The sequence below is a fragment of the Astyanax mexicanus genome, chromosome 8 (genome assembly GCF_023375975.1).
Source record: "Astyanax mexicanus isolate ESR-SI-001 chromosome 8, AstMex3_surface, whole genome shotgun sequence".
NCBI classification, from domain to species: domain Eukaryota; kingdom Metazoa; phylum Chordata; class Actinopteri; order Characiformes; family Acestrorhamphidae; genus Astyanax; species Astyanax mexicanus.
The window spans coordinates 6333220-6359304 of NC_064415.1; the positions used below are offsets into that span (position 1 = coordinate 6333220).

General features: G+C 38.6%; 3 protein-coding genes across 3 annotated transcripts in view; 1 reads left to right on the top strand and 2 right to left on the bottom strand.

Moving 5' to 3' along the window:
* Positions 1-26085, bottom strand: part of LOC125803813 (E3 ubiquitin/ISG15 ligase TRIM25-like) — a 269398-nt gene that overhangs the window by 201481 nt on the left and 41832 nt on the right. The gene's annotated exons all lie outside the window — the stretch shown is intronic.
* LOC111190405 (tripartite motif-containing protein 16-like) lies at positions 3581-8916 on the top strand. The gene is made up of 7 exons (XM_049482122.1): positions 3581-3931; positions 4046-4668; positions 4789-4884; positions 5268-5501; positions 6229-6388; positions 6772-6831; positions 7428-8916. Exons 2-7 carry the CDS (start codon positions 4078-4080, stop codon positions 7961-7963), a joined length of 1677 nt encoding a protein of 558 aa, XP_049338079.1. The 5' UTR covers positions 3581-3931; positions 4046-4077; the 3' UTR covers positions 7964-8916.
* On the bottom strand, positions 15353-20787 carry LOC111189793 (E3 ubiquitin/ISG15 ligase TRIM25-like). Its single transcript, XM_049482121.1, has 6 exons — positions 20183-20787; positions 19819-19914; positions 18627-18860; positions 18205-18364; positions 16987-17046; positions 15353-15978 (listed from the first exon to the last, which is right to left on the bottom strand). Exons 1-6 carry the CDS (start codon positions 20771-20773, stop codon positions 15434-15436), a joined length of 1686 nt encoding a protein of 561 aa, XP_049338078.1. The 5' UTR covers positions 20774-20787; the 3' UTR covers positions 15353-15433.

A 26085-nucleotide genomic window follows, 5' to 3' on the forward strand; every position in this document is an offset into this window, starting at 1 on the left:
GAGAGAAAGTGAGAGAGAAATGAGGCTAAATAGCAGAACATTAACTGGTTATAAACTGACACACAGCAGAGGAGCTGAGGAGCTCAGTTCCCCAGAACCTGCAGAGCTTCAGACACAGCTGCAGAGAACGGCTTCACTTCAGCTTCAACTGGATCCAAACTGGACAGATAAGTGAATCTATCTGACTGGCTTTAGTAAAGAGCAGTGGAGCTTCTGTGTTAGACGGAGTTTTAATGTCTAGTAGCCTCTGTGCTAGCTAACGCCATACCTGTCAAGTCTCCCGTTTTGGCCGGGAAACTACCGTATTTTACTCCTCTTTCTCGCCGTCCTCCCGTATTAGTATTTTCCCGTAAATTTCCCGTATTATATTACAATTAAAAATATATATATTATTGAGGAGACAGGGCACTGACTGCTCTGTGTCTCTTAACCAATCGTGGAGGCGGTTCAAGGAGAAAGTCACGCCTTTCAGGAGAAACAGCCAATCAGCTTGCAAAGGAGGGTGGGGAAGCCCCCCGTCGCTGTGAGTTCAGGCAGCTAGTCGGAGCAGCTGACGTTAAAAAATATCTGGATATGCAGCGATTTTTCTAAAAGAAAGGTAACGGTAGGCTAATCATGTAAACTGTGATGAGATTTTTCTGATAGCTGCTTAAAAATACTCGTCTCCGAAATAAAACACACAGATTAAACATTTTAAAATAAGAAAATTACAGCTTGTGACTCAGTTTAACTAGAAATGTGGCGAGGACCGAAATTAACTAAACTGATCAGGGGTGGAGTGATCAAAAGATTCATTTTGCAGAATTTGTGCACCCTTTGTTCAATTTTAAATCCATTAAATAAATAAAAAATATATCATATAAAAGAGTGCATTTATACCAAAAAGACATGAAATCTTAACTTTTTAAAAAATATATAGAAAGGGGTTTTTAATTTGGCTGTATTAAAAGAATGACATATGCAGGAATTTCCACAACATTTCAGATTCTGATCATCTATTTGTAGTGTATAAGTGGTTCACATGTCGTTATTTTAGATTTTTTGTAAACCTATCTTAAAATGTAAGGGATACCTTACCTTCGTTGGGCTGGTGGGACGGCTTTAAGCGGACAGAGTAAAATATCCCTTATTTTTAAATCTAAAACTTGACAGGTATGGCTAACGCTAACAGGCTAGCTAATGCTAACAGACTAGCTAACGCTAACCAGCAAGCTAACGCTAACAGGCTAGCTTAAGCTAAGCGGCAAACTAACTCTAAGCAACTAGCTAACGCTAACTGGCAAGCTAACGCTAAGCAACTAGCTAATGCTAACCAGCTAGCTAATGCTAACCGTTTGCTTTGGCTCAGTTAACCTACAGGAGAGAAACTCCTGTTTATGATTTAAACTACAGAACAGTGTGTGCTGAAGCCAAACGCTCAATACAGCCAAACAATTAAACAGTGGGGAAATCCCAGCTCCCTAACTAGTAAATATAGCCTTCGCATTTATATTACATTATGTGTTCATCTCGTAAATATAATATACTGCATGTTTTGTAGGCATTATTAATTGGGACTCGATCAAATGCAGAATGTACCAACCTTGATGGTTATTTAAAAAATATATATATAGCTAACTTTTTTAACTCCTTCATTGATTTCACTGATTGAGTAAATACTGCGGTAATAAGAAGCTCTAAATATCAGTTAATTGGTTAAGTTACCCACTGTTGTTACCGGATTCAGCGTTTTACCGGGCCCATTATTAGTGTGGGTGTGGTACTGAATCAGGTGTAAATGATAGAGATTATTAAATGTGTGTCTTTGTGCTAAAATGTGTGTGTAGTGTGTAAATAAAAAGTGATTAGTGTCAGGATTGACCCAGGCAGGGAGACGAACGCAAGTGCAGGTAAGGGCGTGATTTAATAAATAAATAAATAAATAAATAAATAATAAATAAACAAACGAGTGAAACAAAGGAACATAAATCCAAACAAACAATAGATACTAATAAAAATAAACAAACTAAACAGGTCAGGGAAATATATACAAGGAAAAACAACAAAGAGCTAAACTAGACCAAGCATAAATAAACTATACAGGGCAAGGGGGGAAACAAGGGAAATAAACAGGGAACTACAGGAAACAAGAAATAAACAAGAAGATATAAATATGGAACAAGGGCTAAGGCTAAGGCTATAAATACAGAGAGACACGGACAGACAAACAACAGGAGAAGGTGCAAAAACCTACGAAGGACAAGTGACAAAGGAAGGCTTTATAGCACACAAGGGAAGTGGAAACACCTGGGGCTAGGGGGCGGAGCTACAAATTAACACAGGTGAAAAACTGCTGATACAGAACACAGGTCACGTGGGACACACACAGGCACGAGGACAGACAGGAAACAGGGCCAGGACATGACAGAAATCCCCCCTAAACGCGCAGCTCCCGAGGCGCGTAAAAACGTACCCAGGGGTTGGCGGCGGGGAGGGGCTGGGAAAAACAAGGGATGAAACCGGGGACTGGACAGAGAACAGAGACTGGACAGAGAACAGAGACTGGACAGGAGACTTAACAGGGCTCGGAGTGAAAAATCACTGGGGACAGGAACAGGAACATGCACAGACACGGGGACCAGGACAGGGAGAGACAGGGGTACAACAAACAGGTGGGTGCCCAGGACTGGCAAAGGTCTGTGGGGAAGTCCAAGGAGCCAGCCTGGGAACAGTTCTGGGGTCAAGGTCTGGTGCCTCGGTGCCTGCCTGAGTTAACGGGCCCCGGGGCCAAACAGTTCTAGGAGCAGGGACCGGCGGGATGGCGACTCTGGCAGCTGGTGCTTCTGTGATTATTCAGTCATCTTCAGGGGCACAGTACACTAGAAACACCACCTGTGTAAAGAAATTCATTGCAAGAAGTACAGAGCAGATGCCCATGGAGGCAACTACAGAGAAGAAGCATCCTATCAGTAAAACAACACCATCTGATACTGAGTGTGTGAAAGTAATGCAGAACAGAGACAATGAGTCAAATGACCCACACGGGGGAGCTCTAACACAAGAGATGAGGCCACGCAGGCTGGTTAAACTCCCTGAACGTTTGAAAGACTTTGTCATTGACTGAGAGGTGAATGAAGGGATTCAAGCAATATAATCGTGAATAGTTCAGTAAAGAACATTGTTCAATACATTGAGGTTAATAGGAAACATAATAAGAAGTGACAGCAAAATAAACTGTTGGAGTAAATGTTATGTGAATCTTTATTTTGGAAGTATGGTGTTATGATTGCTGCACTGTGGGGATATGTTTCTGTTGTTAGAAAAAAAAAATGTTATGGGCGGTAACTCATCTTATGTGGGAGTTTATGTTCAAGCAAAAGAGGGATGTTGTGTACGTGTGTGTGACATAGGAGGGGAGAGTAAAAGATGGCGAGGGAGTAAAAGACACTTATCTGAGAGCGGAGCCTCCTGTCTTTACTTGTACACTACTTTATGATCAGTGTTCACAGCAGTAGCTACTTCAGACTGCATTTACTTTAAATACAATACGACCAGAAACCACTTAATATGAACTGCTAATACTACTACTACTACTACACACACACACAAAGTGATTTTAAACACACTCCTGCAGCTCTGAGCGGGCGTTTTAATGAGCTAATTATTTGATTTGAGTGTGTTGAAAGCAGGGAAAGCACTAAATGTGCAGTGCAGGGGAAGGGGGGCGGTTCCATCTGATTGTTGTGTCTTATCTTGTCTTCTCTTCTGAATATTTGGTGCAATTACACATTCTCACCAGAGAGGTCTCCAAATCCCCAAATATCACAAACGTGCAGTCTGTCTCTTTAAGTGAGAGTGAAAGTAAAATCTGTTCATTTCCTGGATTACCTGCAGGTGTGTGAGTGTGTGAATCGGTGTGTGTCGTGTCTGGATCTACAGTTTTCTCATTAATGTAAGTTTACCTGAGTCTCTACAATAATTCCTGTTTGAGTCAGACAATGTGAGTATTGTTATCTTGGCTAATAAGTAGAATTACAGGATAGTTCTGTTCACTTCTCTCCAACAGAGAACCAGGAAACAAAATCTTCACACTGTAAAATGGCAGAAGCTGGTATTTTGGTGGTTCAGGATGAGTTAAGCTGTTCAGTCTGCCTGGATCTCCTGAAGAATCCAGTGACTATTCCCTGTGGACACAGTTTCTGTATGGTGTGTATTAACAAGTGCTGGGATGAGGAGGATCAGAAGAAGATCTACAGCTGCCCTAACTGCAGACACACCTTCACCTCAAGACCTGTCGTGAGTAAAAACACCATGCTGGCTGAGGTGGTGGAGAAACTGAAGAAGACGAGACTCCAGGCTGCTCCTCCTGATCACTCTTCTGCTGATCCTGAAGATGTGGAGTGTGATTCCTGTACTGGGAGAAAACGCAAATCCGTCCAGTCCTGCCTGGTGTGTCTGGCCTCTTACTGTGAAGCTCACCTCCAGCCTCACTACCAATCTCCAGCCTTTAAGAAGCACAAGCTGGTCAAAGCCTCCAGACGACTCCAGGAGCAGATCTGCTCTGAGCACGATAAACTGCTGGAGGTTTACTGTCGCACCGACCAGCAGTGTATCTGCATGCTGTGTACCATGGATGACCATAGAGGACATGATACAGTGTCACTTGCAGCAGAAAGATCTGAGAAACAGGTCAGTGTGTAAATGGAGTAGCTGCTCCAGATTATAGGACCTAATACCTTCACCTGTCCCATGAAGCATGTGGCATTTTAATTTTTAATTATTGTGTTTTGTTGTCTGGTTTATTTGCAGAAGCAGGTGGTGGAAACACAGAGGAAATACAAGGAGAGACTCCAGGAGAGAGAGAAGGAGCTTCAGGAGTTAATAGAAGCTGTGGAGAATCACAAGGTGATTTTTTAAATAAGTAGAAGAATAAAGATCTGATTTTTCCCATTAAGGGTAATTATTTAATTACTTAACTAAAGGTGTCCTCATTTTTAAAATGTCATTTAAAGTCACATTGTATTTTAGTTTTAGTCATCAATTATCAAAATTAAATAATCTTTACAGCTTCATGAGTTAAGAAAAGCCACAGCATGAAGTTTGGATTTACACAATATTTATGTCACGCCTTATTCTGTGAGATTATTGGCTGGTTGCAAATAAAAACTCTGATTACTGATAACCTCTGATGTTCCTCAGTAATCAGATTATGAAGTGCATGTAAATCCACTTATTGATGTGAATGAACTGCTCCTAACATTCTCCTCTCTCTGTGATTCCACTACCAGCGCTCTGCTCAGACAGCAGTGGAGGACAGTGAGAAGATCTTCACTGAGATGATCCTCTCCATTGAGAGAAGACGCTCTGAGGTGAGGCAGATGATCAGAGATCAGGAGAAAGCTGCAGTGAGTCGAGCTGAAGAACGTCTGAAGAGACTGGAGCAGGAGATCACAGAGCTGAAGAGGAGAGATGCTGATCTGGAGAAGCTTTCATTCACAGAGGATCACATCCATTTCCTCCAGGTAACAGACACTGTTTTTCTCCCCAAATACAAAGTTTATTTCAGACTGTTTACACCATCTTTTTAATGTGATCTATATCTGATATTAGTCTGAACAGTTCTTAAACTGAAGCTCATGCACTAAAGAGCAGCGCTTCACATGAAGTTTCAGTTTCACCAGTGACTGAAAGCTGATCTTAACAGAGAATGAGTTCCAGCTCACTGTAAAAAAGGGAATGTTGTTTGGCCACACCCTCCCCTTTAATGTCTGTCCTTTATCTTTTTTGTTTAAACAATTTTATTTTTTTTTATTTTATTTTGATGCTGCAGCAGCGCTATCTATTGGCTGAGTTCAGCAATTTGATTGGATATATCTTTAAAGACAGAGCGGTTGTGATGTGTACTATTTAATTCAGTATGAACAGAGACATCAGTCCAAATGTTTATGGGGTCTGTTATCTCTCTATCACACCAATGAATCCCTCATTACCTGCTGTCGCTATTTTCCCTTATGCTCAATGTAAGTTTTGACGTAAATGAATTCTGATCTGTCTTGGATATTGGATATGTATCAGATTTCAATTACACAGACTTTTTATTTCCTTTCACACTGTCTCTTACATAATTAATCTGAATCATGAATGACTAATAAGATCAGATTCAGGCCAGATTTTACCTGATTTAATTCAATATAAATATAATTTAGAAATTGTTGAAGGTGTTATGTGTTTGTTTTTTTCTACATGTAGAGTTTTCAGACTCTCTCAGCTCCTCCTGGATCTTCAGCATCACCTGCTTTTACTCTCAGTCCTCTCAACACTTTTGAAGTTGTTATGAAGTCTGTTTCTCAGCTGAGAGGAAAACTAGACGAATTCTGGAAAGAGGAATTTGAGAAGACATCAGCTGCAGGTATATTAAATAAAAATTAAATAAAGTAAATATATGAAATGATAAGTCCATAAATAATCATACTGCACTCAGTACCTCATAATGACAAAGTAAAAACAATTTAGGATTTTTTAAAAAGTAAAAGAGTGTGAAGAGTTTCAGAATGCACTGTAGGTTCTTCTCTAAATCCTGATGAAGTGGTCAGTAGTTTCTGGACTGAAGTGGTTGAGACTGTATATAAGGTGTGACTTTATTGTGATTGAAAGTCCAGGTAGGGTAGATTAAGACTCTACATCTACATGGAGAGAAAATCCAGTATTAGATTATTTTAATGTTGTAGTAAATGTACAGAGGGAACAGAAGCTCAGTGATGCTGTGTAGTAACTGTGTACATTTTCCTGTAGTGAAGGAAGTGCAGATCATTCTTCCTCCTGAACCCAAAAGCAGAGAAGAGTTTCTGCAGTGTAAGTCCAGCCCTTTCTCTCTCTCTCTCTCTCTCTCTCTCTCTCTCTCTCTCTCTCTCTCTCTCTCTCTCTCTGTCTCTCTCTCTCTCCCCCTTTCATTCTCACACACTCTCAGAAATAACACCACAATCTACAAATACACAAAGTTTAATCTGACATTTATACGTCTATATTAAATAATTAACTGTTATATTTCAACTGCTTACGTATAAACTTTATAAAAAACACCAACATTCATGAACTTTGATTTTGTGATAATGGCCTGTCATAGTTTTGTATTTATTTAGATAAAACACAAAATGTATGTTTTATGATAAAAACAATGAACATTTTACTACAAATCTGCAATTATTATACAACTCAAACCCATTTCTATATTTTAGCCACAAAAAATTAGGAAAACACCCTTAACAACTGAGATTAAAAATATACAAAAATTGTTATGTTGTGTAATTGAATATTAATAAGAATAAATATATTTTAACATAATCAAACACTTTTCATAGATTCTTCCAGTATGTTCTCTGGTTATTGCAGTTTTAGGGGCTGTTTTTAGATCGTTTTCTAAAAGCTGATGGGTTTTCTCTCTCTTTCAGATTCCTGTCAGCTCACACTGGATCCAAACACAGCCTTTAAACACCTCCTCCTGTCTGAGAGGAACACAGTGGTGACCTGCAGCTACACAGTCCAGCCATATCCTGACCATCCAGACAGATTTGATGGATGGCCTCAGGTTCTGTGTAGAGAGAGTATGAGTGGACGCTGCTACTGGGAGGTTGAGTGGAGAGGAGATGGAGGGGTTGGTATAGCAGTGTCTTATAAAAGCATCTCCAGGAAGGGAGGCTGGGAGTGTAGGTTTGGATGTAAGAATGATCAGTCTTGGAAATTGTCCTGTAATTCCTCCAGTTACACATTCAGATACATTAACAGAGAAACTGAAATCTCCGGAGTGCCCGTCTCCTGTAGAGTAGGAGTGTATGTGGATCACAGGGCAGGAACTCTGTCCTTCTACAGCATCTCTGATACCATGACCCTCATCCACAGAGTCCAGACCACCTTCACTCAGCCGCTCTACGCTGGGTTTAGGTTAAACCCTCACTCATCAGTAAATCTTTTACTTTCAGCAAAATAGATGAACATGCAGAACAAAGGGAAGAGCTGGATGAGATCAGATAAGAACTGCAGAATCTAGACTGTAGAGCTGATCAAATAAAGTTATAATAGTGCTGGGAGATATTGTTAATATAAGTAATCATAATTCTGAACGGTAATTACGTCTGTCCCAGATTAGAACTGCAGGTACATTTCCTGTATGGAAAGATTTATTCAGATTTAGCGTTAAATAGTTTAAACCGTTTATATCATTAACAGAGCTCACAGTAACAGAGTTCATATTTTAAACTTCATATTACAGAATTTTATTATTTTTTTAACACTTTATCATTTATTATAAACTGAATGAAAGATCACAATAAAATGTTTAAATTATTATACTGTTTTTTTATCCTCAACATTTTTACATTAAAACAAAGAGAGAGGAAATCTGTGTGTTAATGCTTTAACTTTAATTTTACAATTAATGTAATATCAAACGGAAAGAACAGAATATATACAACATATAGTCAAATATAATAGAAAATATACATTTAACTTACTGTACACTACACACATTAACTTACACTATGAAACACAGTTTTACAATATTGCACTGTTGATTGTAGCTTAAATTTATTATATTTATCATCGCTGTCACATAAAAACATTATATCTCTAAAGTAGCAACTTTACATTTCTATTTGCCCTTTCATCAGGAAATATTGACACAGTATAAAGATAAAGTATAAACATAAGATACAGTAGACATAAGGTTTTTGTGTTACAGCAGTTTTAAACTAATTAATCTAATATATGTGCTTCTATGTTGAGTTGATTTATTTGAGCATTTTATCATTTAACTCTACACAGTTCTCTGTATTAATTTGATTTTATTTGTAATGTACTCAGATTGTATTCCTGTAATCTTGTAATGTTGTGGGATATATCTTATAAATAATAAAGTGGGAGCTGAAAGCTCAGAACAGAGGATCTAATTTGTCTAATTATTACTATTAGTTCTGGTTTTCAGAGCACTAGGAGCAGATGTCTGGGATAAATGGCTGAAGATGAAGCTGTTTTCTCATTGGTTTCTTTTGCAGCATTAAACCTAGCATTCTTAGACTACGCTAGAACTAGAACAGATCCAATCAGGTTTATTATCACAACAATGGAAACACAATATATAGAAATAAAAATATAATAAATACATTAACTTTAACTCTTCACTCTACAACATAATTACACTGTTAAATAAAATGTACTGACCAGTATCGGCGTATTCAGGTTTTTGATTAATCAACATCACTAAACTAATCCCTGTCAAAGGTGAGAAAAGTATCTCCATTCATTACTCTGTAGGTAGAAGTATAGATACTAGAGTTTAAAATACTTCTGTAGAAGTTGAAGTATCAACTCAAGCTTTTTACTCTTTAAGTAAAAGTGTAAAAGTACTGGTTTCAAAACTACTTAATGTATAAAAGTAAATGTAATGTAAGGGGAAAATAATAAAGCCATTAAGAACAAAAGCTTAGGCCACGCCCACAGAGTCCTATAGTGCACTACACCCCTCCCAAAAACACATTTTTTATAAGCTATAATGACTATAATGTTCTATTAAAATGTTAATGTTGATAATATAATTTGGGATTTTGCACTAGGCTGTTCCCTGTTTTAGCTGCATATATTCTCATTATAAATGAATGTATTTTAGTAGAATGTAAATATATTATAGAAGTTTAGTTTGTCTGGGTTTTTTTCTGTAGCATAAAACCACCGCGGTCACGCCAACTGCACTTAGAAAACGCTTGGTCGCGCTATCTACACCGAAAACTGGAGTGCGCGTCTAAACCGTGTTTTACGGTAGCAACCGTGTTTTATGGAACAGAAACTAGTTTTACACCTAAATAAACATGATTTAACGAGATCTAATCCACAAAAATACACCAGAAAGACCACTGCTTATCTGTAGAACAGTGTAACATTTTGGAAACGTTTGTAGGGCTAATAAATAACCTAATCAAATTATTATCATATCACAGCACTAAACTCTTAGAGATCTTATTCTCATGTATCCCAGATATATGTTTGGAGTGATATTACTGTATCATTTTGGAGTAATTAGATACCAAACTTAGGAAAAATGCCTATTCGCTTTTGCATAAACCAGATTTTGGAGTCCTATAATACCAGAAAATAAAACTGTTATCCAGTACCACCAAGATAGTCTTAAAGAGCACATTCCATAGTAATAATGACAAGAGTAAAATAAAGCCATTATGAACAAAAGCTTAGGCCACGCCCACAGAGTCCTATAGTGCACTACCCCCCCCTCCCCAAAGATATAATGACTATAATGTTCTATTATTAAAATGTTAATGTTGAAAATATAATTTGGGATTTTGCACTAGGCTGTTCTCTGTTTCAGCTGCATCTATGCTGATTGTAAATGAATGTATTTTAGTAGAATGTAAATATATTAAAGAAGTTTAGTTTGTCTGGAGTTTTTTCTGTAGCATAAAACCTGCTGCACTGTTTCACTGAAAACTGGACTTTGCAATAGGGTCCGGCTGCAGACCTCCACTGTGACCCACCTCACGCGTGGGGACGGAAATGACGTGGTCGAGCTGTATGGAGGACAAAAAATGACATAAGTATAAATAAATAAATGTGCATACAAATAAATAAATAAATAAACATACACATAAATAAGCACATGAATAAATATTTGTATAGCTAAATAAATAAATTACTTAATATGTTTTATTTATTAATTTATTGATTGATGTATTTCTACATTTATTTATTTATATATTTCTGCATTTATTTATTTATTTCAACATTTGCCAGCTTATGTCGCTTTTTTGACCTCATTTAATAACAGTAATTATCAGACTCGCTCCAGTGGCTGGATCACCTGTCAGGTACCAAGAGTTTTTACTGAACTGAGAAAATCTGCTTTTAGCTACAGAGCAGCACCAGCGAGCTGGAATTCACTACAGGAAACGCTGAAGCTCAGCTCACTAGATCACTGAATCCTTTTGATATTAGTTTCTAATCACCATCAGAAAGCCTGATATTGTTTTAAATAAGTTTTTTTTATTAGTTTTACTTTTTCGTATTAATTAAATTTTTTACTTAATTTAATTTGTTTAAATTTATTTGATAATTTCTTATCATTTTTCTTTACTTTTACTATTAGTTTTTATACTTAATTGTTGATTGTTTATTTTATTCGTCATTTATTATTATTTTGTTATCTACTGTTTTATTCCTTATTATTTAAAAAATCTTATTAAATGTTTTCAATACCTTTAAACTGTAAATGCTCGACAACGTCACCCTCAATTTATTCCCGAGTCATTTATTTCCACATTTCTTAATTTCTTCATGTATTTATTTCCACATTTCTTAATTTCTTCATGTATTTATTTCCACATTTCTTAATTTCTTCATGTATTTATTTCCACATTTCTTAATTTCTTCATGTATTTATTTCCACATTTCTTAATTTCTTTATGTATTTAATTATTTATTTCCAGATTTATTCATTTATTTATTTCCACATTTCTTCATGTATTTATTTATTTATTTCCACAATTTTTAATTTATTTATTTTCACATTTCATTTCTTCATGTATTTATTTATTTATTTATTTCCAGATTTATTCATGTATTTCTTTATTTCCACATTTCTTCATTCATTTATTTCTGTATTTGTGCATTTGTAAGTTAACCTTAACGGTTGCTTTTTTCTGATTTACCAGTTGACCAATCCTGCTTTAGAGCCAGGATAGGACCACCTACCTAATTAACATACAAATGCAGAATAAAGAAGTAAATAAAGAAATGTAAAAAAAATACATCAAGAAATGTTTAAATAAATATATAAATGATGTTAAAATAAATAAATGAATAAATAATTTATTTAATAATAAATAATTATATATATATATATATATATATATATATATATATATATATATATAGAAACAGACCCAAATAAAGGTATATGTGCATTTATTTATTTACACTTATGTCATTTTTGTCCTCCATAGAGCTACAGTTGTTTTACATTGAAAAATAGTCATGATGACTTGGCCTGTTTATGTTTTTAAATCCATAAGCTTTACTTACCAGGGTAGACAGCTGAAGCTTTAGCTTTACCTCAGTTTAGTATAAAGACAATACAAGAAATTCTACGTGAAATTTATAGTGAAGTCATCCAAACTATGCAGTAAATAAAAGTAAAATTTTACTCATAATAAATTATATATGTTCTTCAGTCATGTAAGAGTTTTTTTTTATAAAGTTGTAATATTTGTACACATACACAATTAAAAATATATTATATTAATATATAATTAATTTATTTAAAATGTGGGCGTGTGCTCTGTGGGCGTGGCCACAGTGACGTCACTTCAAAATCCCTTAAAGTCTTCCTGGGTTGGATACTCTGGTGTATCCTAAACTGGGAGAAACTTAAAGGGGTGGGTTTGAGATGAAGAAATGAGAACACGATGCATATACTGTATTAAAATATGGAATTATCTTTATTAAATATAATGCAAATAGTTTGATTATACACCAATCATCCATAATATTATGACCACTTCCTTATTTCCACACCCATTTCCAGTTTTTCAGCTGGTATGAGCTGGTATGGTGAAAGAAGGATAATTTTAATAAAGTATGTAGAGAAACAGATACAGGACTATAGTCAGTAATTATTATAGAAACTACAGAATAGCCTGTATAATGAGAATTAATAATAATGAATAATGAGTGCATAAACAAGGAAGTGGACATATTGTTATTGCATTTGCCTATGTATGTTTGTAACCCATTTGTAAACCAATGCACAAATTTCTTTTCTACTCATCAGAAATATAAAATATACTGATTTTAATGTTATCTAGGAATAAATCACTTTATATTTATTTTATATTAATATTTCAGCACATCATTTACATTCATTGTCTAGAAATAACAATCACATCCGGTATAAACATTTAGTTTTGCAAAAAAGGAAATACCAGTGTAAACCATGTGTCTTATAGTAGTTTTATCACTTCTGTCCTGATGCACATTTGCAGTCAATATATATATATATATATATGTCACTCAGAGGTGGTCTTTGCATAGAGGCATTGCTAGGCAACTGCCTTGGGCCCCTCCCACTGCAGCCCACTGTTGGGGCCCCCTGACTAGCTGCAAACTTCCCATATGCCTACAGCTGGTAATTGGGGCCCTTTGAACAGTAATTCGCAGATAGTGCGTTCAGAAATGGTGATTCTTGTATGTTAAAAATGGAAACAAAGACAACACAATAAATTACAAAGAAATACAGTTCCGTCCACACCCCCTCTCTTTCCCGTTAAAATGGAATATTCCAGTCATGCCATGTGGCCATGCCGGTGAACGGCGGACACGCTGCTTGTGAAAGACGGAATTAAGGTGAAATTAAGTGTACAAGTGGGTTGTGAGCGAAGCCATGAAAAGAAAAAAGAAGGAAGAGGCTAAACTAAAAACAGATGCTCTTCCAAAACAGATTAGCTTTTTTAGTGTGTCAACACCACCGGACCCGAATGTTTTGGTGGAGGAGGAGGAGGTGCTGTTCTAGGGTTTATGACCCAACATCGGGATGGATGGTAACCAAGGCGGTGCCACGCCCACTTTTTTGTTTTTCCCGAAACATGCACTGACCTTCTTTAGGTCTCCTTCACCTAAAACTTTAGCAGGGATTGTACGGAAAAAGATCAAATCAGGTATATAACTTACATGAATTAGAGTCAGGGATGAAAATTAAAATACCCCACTGCTATAAATATACCTAATTGGCATATTATTATATTATTTATTATTATTATTATATTATTATTATATTATTATTATATTATTATTAGGATATTATTTTTTATATCTAGGTTACAGCTTGTCTTCGTTTTCTTTCTACATGTCTGTATTAATTTTAAACATTTCATGTTATTCATGCAAATAGAATAAGCCTGCTGTTGTGTGTTGGGAAACTTGCTCATTGTCAACCAGTGTTGGGCACCTTACTTTGAAAAAGTAATCAGTTATATTTACTAGTTACTAACGGTGTTACCCCCCTATAAAAGTTACTAGTCACCAGTAAAAGTAACTATTGACTTACTTTAAATTATGTAAATTTTATTGTTATTAGAAAAATAACAAAAGAAAATAAACCCAAAATGTTGACAAAAATATAATCTAACGAATTTCAAAACATAGAAACGAAAAACGTTAAAATGGTATTAATATTACATAATATAATATAACAGCTGGATCAAACAGTTTACTGTCAGTCACAAGGAAAGCGCGCGCGGCATTGCGATTAAAAAAAACTTTTTAATAAATAAGGTCCTATCAAGTGAAATAAAATATATGGTATTAAAATATATTAAATTCACATATTTATTGATAAGAGAAATCAGGCAAAATGCTCCGCGAGTCACTGCGCTGCGCTCTCTCTCTCTCTCTCTCTTTTTCAGCGCGAGGCTAGAAATAATTTGAAAACTCAGTTTAGTTCAATAAATTAAGATGAGTGAGGACCTGTAAAGTTAATTAAATATTGTCAAATATAAAGGATAGGTTGAGGTTTTGGGGAGCTGTTTCAATTATTTGAAACTGAAACTAACTGAAACTGATATTATTCTGCACACTATTAGATAGCTTTTGATTGTGTTTTAAATTAGTTTTTATTTTATATTAATTTTTTATTCATTGTAAATATTTTTAGTATTTTATTGATCAAACAGTAAAAAGTACAATTAGCATTGAAAGCTTCAATTTTTTTAAACTATTTTTTTAAATAAATGTTTTCCTTTTTGCCATACAATGGTGTTCTATCGGAAACTTATTTCTCGCATATTAATGTTGATGGGCCCCCTAGCTAAATTCACCTTGAGCCCCGAAATTGCTAAGTCCGCCACTGATGTCACTGAAATACAGATTTCATATTAAAAGTCAGCTCCCATATACTGATTAAAGAGCTCATTGTAATAATATCTAGGAAAAAATCAATTTATATTTACATCAGCACATCATTAACATTTATTGTCTAGAAACAACAATCAGATGATACAAACATTTAGGTTTGTATAAAATAGAAAATACCAGTGTAAACTATGCATCTAAGGGTAGTTTTATCACATTTGTCCTGATGGACATTTGCAAGAAATAATTACATATATATCTGTAGATCTATAGGCGAGCTGTCAATTGTGCACCATGCAGCTTGACTTTGGGCGTTTCAATGTGTCTTTGCTATTGTAACAACAGGAAAAGTACACCTTGCATGTCTCAACATGCACAAAAAGCATGATTCTCTAATTCACAAATTATCTTAATTAGTTATGGGAGTGTTTTGGACGTTATATTTAATAAACCTATCAGTGTATCACTTGCCATTCCCTTTAAGAGCCAGGTGCACTCAGACTTTGGCACATTGCTATCTTAATGTCGCATCTAAAACCTGGACTTTTGATCATTTCAGTTCTTCGTCTGCGCTGCACATTTTAACGACTGATCCCGAACAAATCACAAACCCAGCGTAGAGCGGCTGAGTGAAGGTGGTCTGGACTCTGTGGATGAGGGTCATGGTATCAGAGATGCTGTAGAAGGACAGAGTTCCTGCCCTGTGATCCACATACACTCCTATTCTAGAGGAGACGGGCAGCGCCTGGATCTCGGCTTCTGATTTACCGTGTCTGAACGAGTAACCGGAGGGAGAGCAGAACAGCCGCCATGACTGATCGCTTTGTCCCAACAGACACTCGATACTTTTCCCCTTCCTGCTGATGCTTTTATACGCCACAGCTACCGAAACCCCTGTAGATCCTCTCCAGTCCACCTCCCAGTAGCAGCGTCCGCTCACACTCTCTCTACACAGAACCTGCAGGTAATAGCTGAACCTCTTAGGATGGTACGGAAGTGTCTGTGCTTTATCACTGCAGATCACCACTCTGTTCTTCTCAGACAGGTGGAGGTGCTGATTTGCTGTCATGGGATCCAGTGTGAGCCTGTAGTAATCTGGTAAAAAAAAAAAAATATAATATAATAATCCTCTGTATTTCCTTTGGTGCATTGTCCCTCTCACAGAAGATATACACACAATATACACTGACAGGATCTAGCATAGTGCTAAGTGCTAGCTCGTTCTCCACTCAGAGGTGAGTATTATCGGCCTGTGGCCTGCTGCTTACCCGGGCTAGCACTGCTGGAGCAGCATTAGCTGCTAACCACGCTTTCAGACTGTAGTCTGTGCATTTACAGTGTTAAAACAAGCTACTGGTTCCTCAGTGTAGTGCTTTCAGGTGGCATTAGCTGCTAACCACAGCTAGAGCTAGCGGTTAATTTCTAATGCTGCTGCACCCAGCCTTAGTGGAAATCTGGAAATCTAAATCTAAGCTTACTGTAAATAAACAGAAGTGCTTTACTCACCCAAATAAACAGATTTCAGGAGAGAAATCCCATGAATTAGAAGGGAAACATGGCAACACCCCTGTTCCTTTCTAGTGTCAGATAATGTGCCTTACAATCGGGTGTGCCTTATGTCTGAAATTAGCCCAGAATATAAAGAGTTTATTGATAGTGCGCCTTATAATGCAAAAAATACGGTATCATTACCCTTTTATGATGTAGTCCTGATTCACACATCACACTGTGGATCAAGGAATACATTCTAACTACCCACTCCTCACTCACAAGATAACACCTCACAACTTATAGAGATGTGGGCATTCCCAAGCTATCCCCAGGGAAAATACTACAGGATTAATGTATTTACTGTTGTCCCATGATTTCTGACACATCAGTTTTAAGAGAAAAAATAAAGTACAAACATTATGTACTTTACTTGCAATATTGCACTGTTCTGAAATACCGCTATTATTAAATTATGAAATATGCAGATGCGCACATTGCTTTTGACATATAAGGTATACAGAAGGTACCCTTTGATTTACATTTGTTACAAATGTTTTACAATAATTCCATGCATTTCCTGAATATGTTTATATGAAGTGAAGGGAAGCTTACACTGTAGAAAGTCCTTTCTGCTTTGAGGTTCAGGAAGAGGAATAATCTGGATTTCCTTCACTGTGGAAACAGTTTAACAGTTGTTTTAACTCAGAAAGACTCAGTGTTTGCTTTTGTAAATGTGTTTCACATGTATACAGTTTGTTACATGTTGAATATTAAATTTACATCTTTATTTTATTCAATTTCACATGTAGGACTTTATGAACAGAGCAGTATCAAAAGACAATTCCCCGCAGAATGTTAAGAATAATTTAGATCACTTTATCATGCTGTGCTTCTTAGAGATTCTTCGATTGCAGTGTATAATATGGAAATCAGCCTCAGCCACATGTGCCAACACCCCGGTTGCTGAGTATAATATTGTGGCGCAGAAGAGGAAGGATGACCCGTGAGACTCATGGTAAATGCTCACTAGCTCATTTTATTAAACAGGCTTGCCACTCACTTACAGTCTTTAACAAGACTAGGAGAGCTAAACCAACTCTACCCAAATAGGCTACCAACAGAACCAAGTGACTAAACTCACTACTCACTTACTTTATGGTGAGTGCCCTAACCGGCACCCATCTGCATGGCCCCTCCCCATACCCTAGGTTACGGGGGAGATACCAACTACGTAGGCTAGAGCAACACAGCACACATAGCACAACAGAACACATAAGGCCACACACACAGAAGAACAGAACATGCCTACAGGCAGCCACACACACAACCCAGAGCCGCCACAATATGGCAATCAGCCTCAGCCACATGTGCCAATACCCCGGTTGCTGGGTATAATATGGGAATCAGCCTCAGCCACATGTGCCAATACCCCGGTTGCTGGGTATAATATGGGAATCAGCCTCAGCCTCAGCTAGGTATAATTTGGCATTTAGCCTGAGCCACATGTGCCAATACCCCGGTTTCTGGGTATAATATGGGAATCAGCCTCAGCCACATGTGCCTACACCTCAGTTGCTGAGTATAATATGGTATTCAGCTTGAGCCATATGTGCCAATACCCCAGTTGCTGAGTATAATATGGCAATCTGTGTGCTAATATGGAAATCAGTGTGCCAACACCTAGTTGCTGAGTATAATATGGTTTATAAGTTGCAGAGCAATCGCCAAGTGGTGCTAAATCTCATCATGTTATCTGTGTTCTTTTAGCAATAGTCATGTAACTGATTGATTGAATTGATTTAAATGAGTAAACACCGTGCAGTAGTCTACCTCCACTTGCTGTCTTCTCAAACTTCTCACAGCAGAAGTCTTCTACTTTGTCCCTCAGCCGAGACACAGACTCCACAACCTCCTCAAATGAGAGGAGAGGACTGACAGTGACTGTGGGTAAATCTGATGATACTGGCTGTGCCAAAAGAGACTGGAAACTCTAAAAAGAGACAAGGAGATTTAAAGACATCAAAGACAAAGAGAAAAGATGCATTATCTGGCCGTGTCATCAGGGAAGGAAAAAAATCCATTGATGGAATAACCTGGTCTATATTCAGTACATTCAGGTATTCAGGTCAGCTGACCTCATTCTTTCAGCACATACTGTTGCTGAACCTAAACCTGACCAGCTGCAGCATCAACACCAAATCATTTGGAGTTACATAAAATCTGACTTTACCAGGGACTTAAACACAGCTTACCTGAACAAAATGAATGGTGTCATCGGTCTGTGAGAGCTTCTCCAGATCAGCATCTCTCCTCTTCAGCTCTGTGATCTCCTGCTCCAGTCTCTTCAGACGTTCTTCAGCTCGACTCACTGCAGCTTTCTCCTGATCTCTGATCATCTGCCTCACCTCAGAGCGTCTTCTCTCAATGGAGAGGATCATCTCAGTGAAGATCTTCTCACTGTCCTCCACTGCTGTCTGAGCAGAGCGCTGGTGGTGGAATCACAGAGAGAGGAGAATGTTAGGAGCAGCACCCAGTCCTAGCTCAGCTGCTGTGTCTGTTAGAACTGTAGCTCTAATCTCGTTGATGCTGACTGTTAGCATCAAGGCTAACCAGCTACAACCTGGCCAAGACTGGTTGCTGTGTCTGTTACATAGACTGTGTATAGCTGGACAGAGCATCGTCTCTCAAAAGTGAAGCCACCACAGGTCAGGCGCCCCCTGCTGTTCGGTTGCAGAAAGCTGTGTAACCCCACCCATCCCCATAGGTTTCAATGGCAAAACTTTCAATCGCGTTTTTTTCCAATATACTGTAACTCTTCTTTCATTATGTAAAAGCAACAGCTAGTGTAACCTCTGTTTATATTATCACATTTTTATATTCCCACAGAATTTTTTTTTTTTTATGTTATTCAGCGCTATTCAAAAAGGTGTGGTTATTGTAAAAGGGCTGGTTATGGGCGGGACAAATAACAAACCGTCAGCTCCGCTCCGCACCGCTCTGCTGCCTGTGACCTCGAGGCAGCCCTCAGGGGCGGGGTTATTTAAATGAGTAGGCTGTCTCTCAACAGGCTTTCTCCCTCCTCTGGTCTCTACTGCGCAGACTCGGGTTTCAGGATCGCCAACATGGAGGAAGATTTTGGCTTCGTTTTCATTGAATGAATGGCAACAGCGACACGGCGTCCATCTTTTTTTACAGTCTCTGGTCTGTTAGAATTGTAGCTCTAATCCCATTGATGCTGACTGTTAGCATCATGGCTAACCTGCTACATCATTGCCACACCTAGTTTGCTGTGTCTGTTAGAATTGTAGCTGGTATTCCATTAATGCTGGTTGTTAGCATCATGGCTAACCCACTACCAGACATCACAAGTTGCAAAAATTTATTTCACCGTATTTTTCTCCATAGTATTCTACTAAATCTGCAATTCACTGAAACCAAACTCACTTTGTGAGACTCTACAGCCTTCCTCAGTTCCTGAAGCTCCTGCTCCCTCTCCTGGATCCTCTCCTGGAATTTGTTCTGCATTTCCACCAACTGTTGCTTTAAAAAAAAAAAAAAGAATTAAAAAACATCATTCACCAAGACTAAACTGTAGGAGGAGCAGTTGTTTATAACAAGTGTTGAGAATTCTAATGGCAAACATTTGATAAAAGCATAATATTAATGTGCTTTTAATATATTTTAAGTAAGTACATCAATCTGTTAGTATATTTACAGCATACTTAGACATTTCTCAATATGTTTTAAGTACAATTAAGTATATATATTTTTTCACCAGGCTGTATAGAATCATAGCATCGTATTTTACCTGTTTCTTAGATCTTTCTGCTGCGATTGATACAGCATCATGTGCTTTATGATTATCCAGCATACACAGCATGCAGATACACTGCTGGTCTGAGCGACAGTAAACCTCCAGCAGTTTATCGTGCTGAGAGCAGATCTGCTCCTGGAGTCGTCTGGAGGCTTTGACCAGCTTGTGCTTCTTAAAGGCTGGAGATTGGTAGTGAGGCTGGAGGTGAGCTTCACAGAAAGAGGCCAGACACACCAGGCAGGACTGGACGGCTTTGTGTTTTCTCCCAGTACAGGAATCACACTCCACATCTTCAGGATCAGCAGAAGAGTGATCAGGAGGAGCAGCCTGGAGTCTCGTCTTCTTCAGTTTCTCCACCACCTCAGCCAGCATGGTGTTTTTACTCACGACAGGTCTTGAGGTGAAGGTGTGTCTGCAGTGAGGGCAGCTGTAGATCTCCTTCTGATCCTCCTCATCCCAGAACCCATTAATACACACCATACAGAAACTGTGTCCACAGGGAATAGCCACTGGATTCTTCAGGAGATCCAGACAGACTGAACAGCTGAACTCATCCTGAGCCAGTGAAACATTGGCTTCTGCCATTTTACAGTGTGAAGATTTTGTTTCCTGGTTGGAGAGAAGTGAACAGAACTATCCTGTAATTCTTCTTATTAGCCAAGATAACAATACTCACACTGTCTGACTCAAACAGGAATTATTGTAGAGACTCAGGAAAACTTACATTAATGACAAAACTGTAGATCCAGACACGACACACACCGATTCACACTCACACATACCCTGCAGGGAAAACCGGAAAGGATCAGATTTTACTTTCACTCTCACTTAAAGGAACAGACTGCATGTTTGTGAGATTTGGGGATTTGGAGACCTCTCTGGTGAGAATGTGTAATTGCACCGAATATTCAAAAGAGTAGACGAGATAAGACACAACAATCAGATGGAATTTGGACTCAACAAAGGTGTTCATGAACCCAACATTGGCAGCTTGAACCTCTCAAACACCCAAATAATCAGCTCATTAACACGCCCTTTCAGAGCTGCAGGAGTGTGTTTAAAAACTCCAGCAGCACTGCTGTGTCTGATCCACTCGTACCAGCACAACACCCACTAACACCTCATACACCACCACCATGCTAATCAGTGTTACTGCAGTCCTGTGGGGTCCTGAGCATTAAAGAAAGAGAAACAGAGACAGGACTAAAATCTGTTCAGCTACTCAAGTCTCTTAAAGCTGACATTTAGACAATACTGATTCAATATTTATGTTATTATAAATAATACAGCCCATCAGTTTAGATTAATACTGAGTAGTAGTAAAATATATATATATATATATATATATATATATTAATATATAACACGCCATTCTGAACTGACTTATATAGTTTAATATGTTTAAAATCTTATAATCCAGATCTGACTGACCTCCCTGATCATTCAGCTCCCAGTTCCTTTAAAACACTGCGGTCAACTCACTCTGTGTCTGTGTGTGTGTGTGGGTGTGTGTAGTAGTAGTATATGCAGTTCATATTAAGTGGTTTCTGGTCGAATCATATTTAAAGTAAATGCAGTCTGAAGTAGCTACTGCTGTGAACACTGATCATAAAGTAGCTAGATATGCTAACCGAGCATTCTAACAGCTTATTTAACCTTATTTACACTAGCATAGCTAACCAGCTTTCACACACAAAACAGAGATAGTTCACCAGCTAGGCAACTTATATCCACTGTGATTGAGAATTATTAAGTTGGCTTGGAAAAAATCTTCTTCTTATTATTATTATATCTGCGTTTTTCTATATGCTTCTCCTCCTACTGCTTTCATGTTACAACCACTGAATTACGTTGCTTGTGCTTTTTGGAACAATACTTTGTACGGTTTTCTTACAGCGGGCATTTTTCAGCTAAACATTTTCCCATAGGAATACATTTAAAAGTTTTGGACAAAAAATTTAAAAGGCTCTGCAGGTCACAGTTTTTTAGCTAGAAGCTTGAAAATCAGTAGACTCGAAGAACTTACGACATTTCAAATTATATGCTGTGTGAATCAATCTGATTTACGCTTTTTTTTTTAATTTCCAACATCTCATCACACACCCCCAGCACAGCCACACATGGCACAGCTCCCTCTGAACCACTCCTTAGTGCTGTGTGTATATAGAGGAACGTATAGACTAGTGATCAACCTTTATTGTTTTTTTTTTATTGCTGATGACGATGCTAATATTTAAAGATCACAAGTGGCAGGTGACCGATATTTAAAGCCAATATTTGGTCACAACTGATTTTTAGCTTGTTCTCTCCCCATATATTCACAATAATAATAATACACAGTTAAGCTATCTGGAATTACGCTATTTAAAAGGTTTAGTACTCTAAACTCACTTGAATTCTAATGGCTCAAACATTGAATGTTTGAGACACTTTTACATTTGGAAAGTGTGCAGTGGAAGAAAAAAGAGGCAATGAAAACTCTTTTTACAGATTATTTAACACACAGAATATGGGTAAAATCCTGACACATAAAATTACAACAATTTTATCTTACCTCAGTCAGTCAGTGACATTACAGAGTAATAAGAGAATCTGGTCTGTGGGAAAGTAGTTCTTTCCTGTGTAAACTGTCCAGGTTATTCCTTCCTGCCAGAGCATCCTCTGGAAAGTACATTTTAAAGATATCCAGGGGAGTGTGGCTGTCATCTGTAATAATAATAAATAAAACAACTTAAGTAAAGTACCTAACAACAGAATTTGCCATTTACTCATTACAGCGGCCACACCAGACACCTGCATTACAATAGCCCACACCAACCTAATCACTTTTTGTTTACACACTACACACACATTTTAGCACAAAGACACACATTTAATATTCTCTATAATTTATACCTGATTCAGTACCACACCCACACTTATAATGGGCCCGGTAAAACGCTGAATCCGGTAACAACAGTGGGTAACTTAACCAATTAACTGATATTTAGAGCTTCTTATTACCGCAGTATTTACTCAATCAGTGAAATCAATGATGGAGTTAGAAAGCTTAGCTAACTATTTTTTTGTAAATAATAAAAAAATACATTCTGCGTTTTATCGAGTCCCAATTAATAATGCCTTCAAAACATGCAGTATATTATATTTACGAGATGAACACATAATGTAATATAAATACGAAGGCTATATTTACTAGTTAGGGAGCTGGGATTTCCCCACTGTTTAATTGTTTGGCTGTATTGAGCGTTTGGATTCAGCACACACTGTTCTATAGTTTAAATCATAAACAGGAGTTTCTCTCCTGTAGGTTAACTGAGCCAAAGCAAACGGTTAGCATTAGCTAGCTGCTTAGCGTTAGCTTGCCGGTTAGCGTTACCTACCCTGTTAGCGTTAGCTTGCATTTTAGCAGTATCTATGTAACGTTACTTGAGTCTGTTAGCGTTAGCTAGTCGGTTAGCGTTAGCTAGTCTGTTAGCGTTAGCTAGTCTGTTAGCGTTAGCTTGCCGGTTAGCATTAGCTAGCCTGTTAGCGTTAGCTAGTCTGTTAGCGTTAGCTAACACAGAGGCTACTAGACAGTAAAACTCCGTCTAACAAGCTCCACTGCTCTTTACTAAAGTCAGTCAGATAGATTCACTTATCTGTCCAGTTTGGATCCAGTTGAAGCTGAAGTGAAGCCGTTCTCTGCAGCTGTGTCTGAAGCTCTGCAGGTTCTGGGGAACTGAGCTCCTCAGCTCCTCTGCTGTGTGTCAGTTTATAACCAGCTTATGTTCTGCTATTTAGCCTAATTTCTCTCTCACTTTCTCTCTCCTTCTTTCTCTCTATTTCGCTCTCTCTCTTTTATATAATATAATCAGTTAGCTAGCTAGTGTCAGAGCCGTATAGAGAGAGAGTCGCTACAGCGGAAGTCCTAAATGCTTGGTGTTCTCGAGACCCATGAGGAGCTCCAATAGTTCCAGAAAGTTAATATCAGCAATTTAAACACTGAGACAGAACTGCAGTTTTAGTCATTAGCAGCTAAAGAATGCAGTAATTTACAATATTTATTTAGCAAACCTTTCTGTACATGTAATTCCTTTTTTTCATGAGCTTTGAGTTTTGATTATCGTATTGTAGTCAAAAGCATTCATTTCATCATGTTAACTGATATAATTACACTGATGGGGGTTTGGGGGATGTTTTAAAATCAGATTCTGATTTTCCAACAACACATTGATTTCATGAAAAGTCTGTGTAATTTTTACTTTTTTAAACTGAGAAATCAGAAATATGTACAATGACAAACTCAACAATGTAATCAGCAATGGACATTTAAATAGATTAATCATGTAATCAATGTAATCAATCATATTTAATGTCCATTGCTGTTAAAATGGACAACAGCAGATACGACACCGGCTATCCCTTTTACATTATTTATTCTGTGTTACTGCACTACCTTCTATCTACGATTAGGTTCATACTTTGTATAGTTTTGTTAGTTTGGGATAGTAAAAATTATTTATCCATAAGTGTGTAGTTTGTCCCTTGGACATTATTTATACTTTATTCATACATTTCTTAATATAAATAAGTTCCATTTCAAATTCAGACCATATCATATTATTATTTATTAAAAAATAAATAGTCTTGTCTTAAAATTAATAGATATATGAAGTAGGTAACATTCAGTAACAAAAATACTGTGGCGTCTGTGTGTGTGTGTGTGTGGCTGCTGTATGCCTGTGTGTGCCCGCCTCTGTGTGTCTGTGTGTGTGGATGTGTGCTGTGTGCCCTAGCCTACGTAGTTGGCCCCTCCCCCGTTTCCTAGGTTATGGGGAGGGGCTATGCAGATGGGTGCCGGTTAGGGCACTCACCATAAAGTAGGTGAGTAGGGGGTTGAGTGACCTGGCTGTGTTTGTAATGTGTGTGGCAGTTGGGTTTCGCGTGCGGGCTGGACGGATGCTGAGACGGCGGCCAACCTCTGTCTGGCGCTGCAGGGAGACGCACTGAGGGTGCTGATCGGCTCCCCGCGGAGTGCCGCTGCGAGCTGTCTGACTTGACACGGGCGCTGAGAACCCGCTTCAGCCGTCAACCTTCCGAGGCGGCCGCCAAAATGCTAGTGGCGGACCGGCGCCGGCAGCGGGGAGAGACTTTGGGCGTGCTGGCATCTGAGATGGCTCTGCTAACCCGCCAAGCTTATCCGGCATTCCCGCGAGCGGCTCAGAGAAGTCTCGCGCTGGATAATTTCCTGCGCGCCCTGGAGCCAGGCGAGCTGCGCAAACATGTGAGACTGGCCGACCCGCAGACCCTGGAGGCCGCGGTGGAGGTGGCTGAGCGGTCCGAACTCATCCTGTCCAGCCATCCGGGACCGTGGGGGGCGTCGCCCGGAGCCCATGATCCACCGAGATGGAGGCGGAGCCGGCCTGATGCACAACTGGAGTGCTGGCATTGCGGGGGGCGTGGCCACAAGCGAGCGCAGTGCGGCCGGTCGGGGAAACGGAGCTGGGACCACCAAGTGAGGGTTACGGTGGCCCCAGGGATTCTAGGATTACCCTCGGGACCTGATCACGGAGCTGTCGGACCCGGCGGCTATTTTCTGAAGTGCACGCTGAATGGAGTAACGGTGGACGCGCTGGTGGACACGGGCTCGTCAGTCTCGCTGATAAAGCCTGAGCTCGCGATGGATGTGGCAGGCGAGTTTGGGATGGACTGCAGCCGGCGCATCGCTCTCTCTTCGGCCACCGGAGATCCTATCGCTCTCCTGGGATTAACGGAGCTGACTGTTGATGTTGGCAAGGGCCCCTTTCAGCAGGAGTTCTGGGTCGGGCACATCAACGACCCGTGCATTCTGGGCAAGGACCTGCTCGCACGCGTTGGAGCCGTTATTGACTGTGCACGGGGCTCGGTGCTGGTGACTG